This window comes from Bison bison, unplaced genomic scaffold (genome assembly GCF_000754665.1).
Source record: "Bison bison bison isolate TAMUID 2011002044 unplaced genomic scaffold, Bison_UMD1.0 scf7180017864285, whole genome shotgun sequence".
Classification (NCBI taxonomy): Eukaryota; Metazoa; Chordata; class Mammalia; order Artiodactyla; family Bovidae; genus Bison; species Bison bison.
In genome coordinates, this window is record NW_011494857.1 from 532,828 (window position 1) to 540,573 (window position 7,746).

Here is a 7,746-nt window from a genome sequence, read left to right on the forward strand (position 1 = left end):
CTCACTTTGGGAAGCTGTATGTCCCTGTATGGCTCTGTGAACACACTTCAGGGTTTTGGGGAAAGTGGCTTCAGTGAGGGGCTTGAAGTTGAAGACTGTTCCGGCTTCCCGGGTGACTGCACATATGGGTTTCGCAGGTCGGCTCTGCGTCTCAGTGGCCGTGCAGGAATGGGCAGGGCACCTGACTCCTCTGGCCTGTGTTTGTAAAATGGAGGTGGTGACTGAGCATCTTCTTTGAGGGTTGGGGGGAAGAGTATACATAAGGAAAGCGCTTAGTCCCATTTTGCAGGGGTGAAGTGCTGTGTATCCCGCCAGCTGTGTGACTTTGGGCAAGTCACTTGACCTCTTTGGGCCTCGATGTCTTCATCCAGAGAATGGAAATACCAATCATTGTCATTTTGTACGAATATTATGAAGTGAAGTCGGAGTGTTAATCATTCAGTTGTGTCTGACTCTTTGGGACCCCATGGACTGTAGCCTGCCAAGTTCCTCTATTCATGGATTTCTCCAGGCAAGAATACTGGAGTGCGCTACCATTCCCTTCTTCAGGGGATTTTCCTGACTCAGTGATCAAACCCAGGTCTCCTGCATTGCAGGCAGATTCCTTACCCTCTGAGCCACCAGGGAAGCCCAGAATTGTTACCAGGTGTTAGTAAATCAGCCTTACTTTGCAGATGAGGAAACGAGGTGCAGAGAAAGTTCTACTAATGAACGGAGTGCTCCTCGCCCATGTCCTTGGTAGCCCTCTGTCCTCTGCCCTAAGATCCCTTCTCCACTTTCTGTCGCCATCAGTTCTGGAAGCGTCTGCTGTAAAGCTGGACCCCTGGGCAGGCTCCTGGGACCTCGAAGGACGCTCAAACGCAGGCCCCTTGGGTCTTCTCTGGCAGTCCAGTGGTTAAGACTCCGAGCTTCCACTGGGGGGCGTGGGTTCTATCGCTGGTCGAGGAACTGAGATCCTGCATGAGGCAGCATGACAAAAAATAAAAATAAAAAAAAAGCAGGCTCTCCCAAGGGTGACCTCTGTCCTTGCCTCGTCTCCGGTCCTCACGGTGTCTCCCCTACCTTCCTACAGCCAGAATTTGTCAGGCGAATACTTCAGGCACAAAGGCATCCTCTTCCCCGTGGGCATCTACTCACCTGAGAGCATCAGCATGGTAGAGAACGCCGAAGTACACGACGATGACATCTTCATCGTCACCTACCCCAAGTCAGGTACCTGCAGGGCCGGGTCGGGAGTGGGGCACTAGGGAGAGTGCTGGGTGAGTGTGGGGCCGAGGGTGAGAGGGTGACACCGAGGACAAAGCGGGAGAAGAACGCGGGAGGGCCGGTGGGGACGGGGACCCGTTTGTTCTGTTCAGAGCCAAGTCTTTGCAATGGCCGGTCCCTCCGCCAGGGGGCACCCCTCCCCGGATCCCTGAGTGCCTGGCTCCCTCCCGGCCCCTATGCTGGGTCTTTGAGACCTTCCTGGCTAAAACAGCTTCTCCATCCTTGAAGTCTCCTCATACTTGTCTTCCCTGCCAGCCACTGTACTATATTTTCCTTGGTTGATTTAGTGTCTGTCTTCCTCACTAGAACCTGGCTCCATGAGGGTAGATATTTTGCTTCCTTTTGATCGTGACTGTGTTCTTTGAGCCTAAAACAGTGAAACACATTCAATAAATATTCGTGAAAGGAAGGGAGAAAGAGAGGGCGGAAGGAAAGATCTTAATTTTCTTCATTTGGTTACTGAAATGCTACTTACTAACTGTCTGCCAGGTGCAGAGACACAGCTCTGAACAAAGATATTTTTTCAAAATATTTTTGAAGAATTTCAAAATGTTATACTCACCCTTTTCAACAGAGAGTTCTATGAGGATTTTTTGGGTAACACTTAAAAGAATAATTCACATACCATACGCTTTGTATACTTCCAAATCCACGCATTGGAAAGTGTACACAGTTCTTTGGCTGTAGGATATTCACAGAGTTGTGCAAACCATGACTGTAGTCAGTTTTAGAACATTTCCATTACTTACAGGGCTTCCCTGGTGGCTCAGATAAGAATCCGCCTGTGATGCAGGAGACCCCAGTTCAGTCACTGGGTCAGGAAGATCCCCTGAAGAAGAGAATGGCTGCCCACTCTAGTATTCTTGCCTGGAGAATTTCATGGGCAGAGGAGCCTGGCGGGCCACAGTCCATGGGGTTGCAAAGAGTCAGACATGCTTGAGGCATTCACACATTCACTTCACTTTCAACAAGAAACCCTGTTCCCATTAGCCATCACCTCCAACCCGCCCCCTCCACCCTCAAGGCTTAGGCACCGTTATTCTGCTTTCTTACTCTATGATTTTGCCCATTCTGGACATTTCGTGTAAGTAGACTAGTACAAGAGCTGGTCTTTTGTGTCTGGCTTTTTTTCACTTAGCCCACTTTTTAAAAATAATTTTATTTATTTATTATTTATTTTCGGCTATGCTGAGTCTTCGTGGGTGTGTGGGCTTTCTCCAGCTGTGGCAAGTGGGGGCTACCCTCCACTTGCAGTGCCCGGGCTTCTCATTGCAGTGGTTGTCTTGTTGCGGAGCACAGGCTCTAGGTGCGTGGGCTCAGGAGTTGTGGTTCCTAGCTCTGAAGCACAGGCTCAGTAGTTGTGGTGCATTTTGGGCTTAGTTGCTGAAGCACGAGGGATCTTCCTGGACTAGGCATCGAACCTATGTCTCCTGCATTGGCAGACTCTTGACCGCTGAGCCACCGGGGAAGTTCCAGCATGTTTCTGAGGTTGACGCAAATCATTGTCAGTGCTTCATTCCTTTTTATAGCAGAATAATGTTTCATGATATGAGTGTACTGCCTGCATGCTCAGTGGCTTCAGTTGACTCTCAGTGACACTGTGGACTGTAGCCTGCCAGGTTTCCCTGTCCATGGGATTCTCTAGGCAAAGGTATTGGAATGGGTTGCCATTTCCTTCTCCAGTGATCCTCCCGACCCAGGGATTGAACCCGTGTCTTCTGCACTGCTGGTGGATTCTTTTCTGAAGGGGTATACTATTAGGTATACTTATTCATTTATCAGTTGATAAGCAGTCAGTTGGGTTGTTTTCACTCTCTGACTCTTAATAATGCTTGTAGGAACATGGATATACAAATCTGCCTATGGACATATTTTCATTTCTCTTGGAGTTCTGTGAATTTTGATAGACATACACAGGAAACACTACAGTTGAGATGTAGAATGGTTCAGGGAATTCCCTGGCGCCCTGAATGGCCAGGACTCGGTGCTTTCCCTGCCCTCAGGAATCCCTTCACACCTTCTGTGGTCAGCTCTCTCCTCACCCCACCCCCAGCAACCAGTCATCCATTTCCTGCCCCTGTAGTTATGCCTTTCCCAAAATGCCACACACAAGGAGTCATACTCCATGTAACTTTTGAGACTGACGTCTTTCACTCAGAGTAATGTATTTTTTTTTCTTAATTTATTTTTGATTGAAGGATAATTACAATATTGTGTTGGCTTCTGCCATACGTCAACATAGATCAGCCATCAGTATATGTATGTCCCCTCCCTCTTGAGTCTCTCTCCCACCTCCCACCCCATCCCACCCCTCCAGGTTGTCACAGAGCCCCGGTTTGAGTTCCCTGAGTCAGACAGCAAACTCCCACTGGCTATCTGTTTTACGTACGTTTCCATGCTACTCTCTCCATCTGTCCCACCCTCTCCTTCCTACACCTGCCCCAGCAACACATTTTCGATTCCTCCAAGTTGTTGTGTTTGTTATTGCTGAGGAGTTCTCCAGAAAATGGATGGACCATGGTGGTTTTATACATTCATCTGCTGAAGGACACTTGGCTTGTTTCCAGGTTGGGTTGAGTATGGCAAATACAACTGCCATAATTCATCTCACACAGGTCTCTGCATGGAAATACTTCTCCACTTATCTTGGGTAAATACTTAGCACTGGAACTGTTGAGTTTATGGAACTAAATACACTTAACTTGAGAAACTGCCAAACCGGCTCCAAAGTGGAAACCCTCTTGTACTTTTGGGAAAGCTGTTTACCCTCTTGTGTTCTCACCAGCAAGATCGGTGGACTCCAGATGCTCTGCTTCCTTGTCAACACTTGATATTGTCAAGTTTTTTTAAAAAAACATTCTTTTTCTTTTTTTTTTCGGTCACACCACAGGGAATGTGAGATCCTAGTTCCCCAACCAGGGGCAGATCCCCTGCTATGTGCAGTGGAAGCAGGAAGTCTTAACCTCTGGACCACCAGGAAAGTCCCTGCAAAATCATTCTAACAGACGTGCTCTAGTATTTCATTGTGGCTTGTATTTGCATGTGTCTACTGGCTGATGAAGCTGAGCATTTTTTCAGAGGCTTACAAACCATCATATATCTTTTTTTTTTTTTTCAGCACTGGGCCTTCCTTGCTTTTTGTGCAGGCTTTCTCCAGTTGCAGCGAGTGAAGGCTACTCTTCATGTGGTGCTCGGGCTTCTCATTGCAGTGGCTTCTCTTGCTGCAGAGCACAGGCTCTAGGTGCCTGGGCTTCAGCAGTTGCAGCACTTAAGCTCAGTAGCTGTGGCGTGTGGGTTCTAGGGCGCTCAGGCTTCAATAGTTGCGGCATACAAGCTGAGAAACTTTGGCTCGTGGGCCCTAGAGCACGCAGGCTTCAATTAGTTGTGCAACCAGGGCTGAGTAATAGCGGTGAGCGGGCTTAGTTGCTCTGAGGCATGTGGGATCTTCCCAGACCAGGGATGGAACTTGTGTCCCCTGCATTGGCAGGTGGATTCTTAACCACTGGACCACCCAGGAAGTCCGCTGTTATATACCTTTTTCAGCAATGTGTCTGCTCAGATTTTTTTTGTACTCTTTTTAATTGGTTGGTTGATTTTCTAATTATTGAGTTTTGAGAGCTCTTTATGTAATCTGAGTATGCATCCGTTATCAGGTATGCTTTCTACAGGCATTTTCTCCAAGTCTGTGGCTTGTCTTTTCATTTTCTTTTCAGTGTCTTCTCAGAGCAAAAGTTTGAATTTTGATGAGCTCCCATTGTCAATTTGTTCTTTAATGGATCAGACTTTGATGTCATAGCTAAGGAAACTTTTCCTAAACCAAGGTCATAAAGATGGCTTTTTTGTCTTCCAGAAATTTTACAGTTTTAGATTTTACACTAAAGTCTAAGATTCATTTTAAGATAATTTTTACACATAGTATGAGGTATAGATCAAGGTTCTTTGCATATGATGTCCAGTTATTCTAGATTTTTTTTAAGTTTAAAATATGTTAATTTCTCTTAGAAAGTCATGTATTCATAGTTCAAAATTAAAGAGGTACAAAAGATTCCTCTCCTCCCAAGTCACCAACAGTCTCTGTGTATCTTTTCAGAATTTTATGTACAAGCAAAAACGTACATTTTTTTGTTATTTTTTTCCCACAAAAGTTAACAAATGATACACATCATTCTGCTTCATTTTTTAAAATGGTTTTGCCTTCTTTTTCCTTGTATTTTGACACCATCCCATCTTAGAACTGTAAACAAAGAGCTTCCTGGGATTTTGTTGGTTTTTACAGTTCCATAGTATTTCATAACACTGGATGTACAAGAATCCTTGTTTTACTTGTTGAACTAGTTCCTTATTGATTCACATATCCTGGTTTCCCATCTTCTGCAATTATACACAATATAAACTTTATACACACTGCTGCATCTTTCTGCGCACTGCGCTGCTGGCCTCTGTCCGTCACAGGCGCCATCTGGGAGACTTCCCTGGTAATACAGTGGTTAGGAATCTGTCTGCCAGTGCAGGGAACACGGGTTCGATCCCTGGTCCAGGGAGATCACACATGCCCGGGAGCAACTAAGCCCAAGAGCCACAACTGCTGAAGCCCACGTGCCTAGAGGCCCTGCTCTGCAACAAGAGAAGCCATCTCAGTGAGAAGCCCTCACACCACAAGGAAGACCCAGCTCAACTAAAAATGAATAAATAAATATTTTTTTAAAAAAACCTTCTGGGGGAAGCCGGAGAACCAGGAAGAGAAACCACATCCTTCTGCAGGGTTCCTCCAGCGCCCTCTACTGACCAAGCGTCACATTGCGCCAGGTGGCCAATGAGATCTGATCATACTCTCCAGCTCCAATGTCAAGGAACAGGGAACCAGGAACGGGTTTGGAGCTGAGAGATGATACACTGGGAACTGGTACAGGGTAGTTGTTAGAATCCAGGACGATGTAACACTAAGACCAAGTGATTGTTCATATTATTGTTATTCCTCATCTGACCTGCCGGCAGTCTCCTGGAACCCAGACTTGTGAACCTGGTCATGAATGAGATCCCCTTCCTACAATGTGATGTTTGTGGCACTATGGCTCAGTTGGTTAAGAATCCGCCTGCAATGCAGGTTCGATCCCTGGATCAGGAAGATGCCCTGGAGAAGGAAATGGTAACCCATTCCAGTATTCTTACCTGGGAAATCCCATGTTCAGAGGAGCCTGGCGGGCTACAGTCCATGGGGTCGCAAGAGACCGACACGACCAAGTGACTAAACCACTACCAAAGAAATCAAGGGCTTATTCCCAAGAAGCGGTAGTGAAAAGCGCTGAGATTTTAAGTCCAGCCACCTGAATTCAGTTGCAGCTTCCTCTGTGTATTAATGGAGTGCTTCAGAATCTCATTAGGCTGACCCAATAGAAATTTATTTCTCGGGAATTCCCTGACAGCCCAGTGGTTAGGATTCCATGCTTTCATTGCCCAGGGCCTGGTCTCAATCCCTGGTCAGGGAACAAAGATCCCACAAGCCATGTGGTGAGGCAGAAAAAAAAAAAAAGGAATCTATTCTCATTCCTGTAAATTCTAACTGATCTCAGGTGGCATCGGCCTGCAATGGCTTAGAGCCGGGCTTGGGTTCCCAGCCAGAGAGTGGCTGGGTTGAGGTGGTAAGAGTGCCAGATCCCAGCTACTAGACCAGTGGACAGTGATAAGGGCCCTGGCCCTCTGGCTTTGCAGAAAAGAATTTCTACCAAAAGGAGAGTCATGACGCGAGTCAAGTTATGTATTAAGAGGAAAAGGTACACGGGCCGACTCAGGGGGAGAGTCTCTGAGTCGCACCTTTGTGGCAGTTTGAATTACTTTTATGGGGCATTTCTTCCGGGTTTCCTTTGGCCAATCATTTTGATTTGCCTGGTTCACAGTCCGTATTTGGTATATCTCAGGATCTTCCCATGTGTGCACACGCAACTCTTAGCCAAGATGAATTTTACCGGAAGGGGTCTGGTAGAACATCTCTTGACATCATTCCCCTTTGAACTCCAAGGATCCTTTCTGTGCAAGTGTGGCTGGGCAGGTCTCCTGATTTCAAGAACGAAAACTATGTGGTCTGGACAGGACCCAGCCTCCTCCTTTAACTGTCGGGCTGTTCTCTTCTTGCAGTTTTGGTCCATAGGGAATGAATCCTATGTACCCTGGGGGTGGAGGTGTTGGGGGCATTTGCCTTCTGCACAACCAGTGTGGGATGGATGGAGGGAAGGGTGGTGGGTATCCATGCAGATTCCGGCATCCTCGCTTCTTCCGCTTTATGGCTCTGCCATCCCCAGGAGCCCCAGTTTCACTGGCATCTCTGCATCCAGCCCGCAGGCAGGGGGGAAGTGAAAGTGTTAGTGGCTCAGTCATGTCTGACACTTTGCGACCCCATGGCTGTAGCCCGCCAGGCTCCTCTCTCCATGGAATTCTCCAGGCAAGAATACTGGAGTGGGTTGCCATTTCCTCCTCCAGGGGATC

The 7,746-nt window shown here is 47.2% G+C and overlaps 1 protein-coding gene across 1 annotated transcript in view; it reads left to right on the forward strand.

Moving 5' to 3' along the window:
• Positions 1-7,746, forward strand: part of SULT2B1 (sulfotransferase family, cytosolic, 2B, member 1) — a 61,706-nt gene that overhangs the window by 45,014 nt on the left and 8,946 nt on the right. Inside the window, exon 2 of the mRNA XM_010849697.1 lies at positions 1,073-1,212. Coding sequence (XP_010847999.1) covers positions 1,073-1,212 — 140 coding nt within the window. The remainder of the gene's footprint in view (positions 1-1,072; positions 1,213-7,746) is intronic.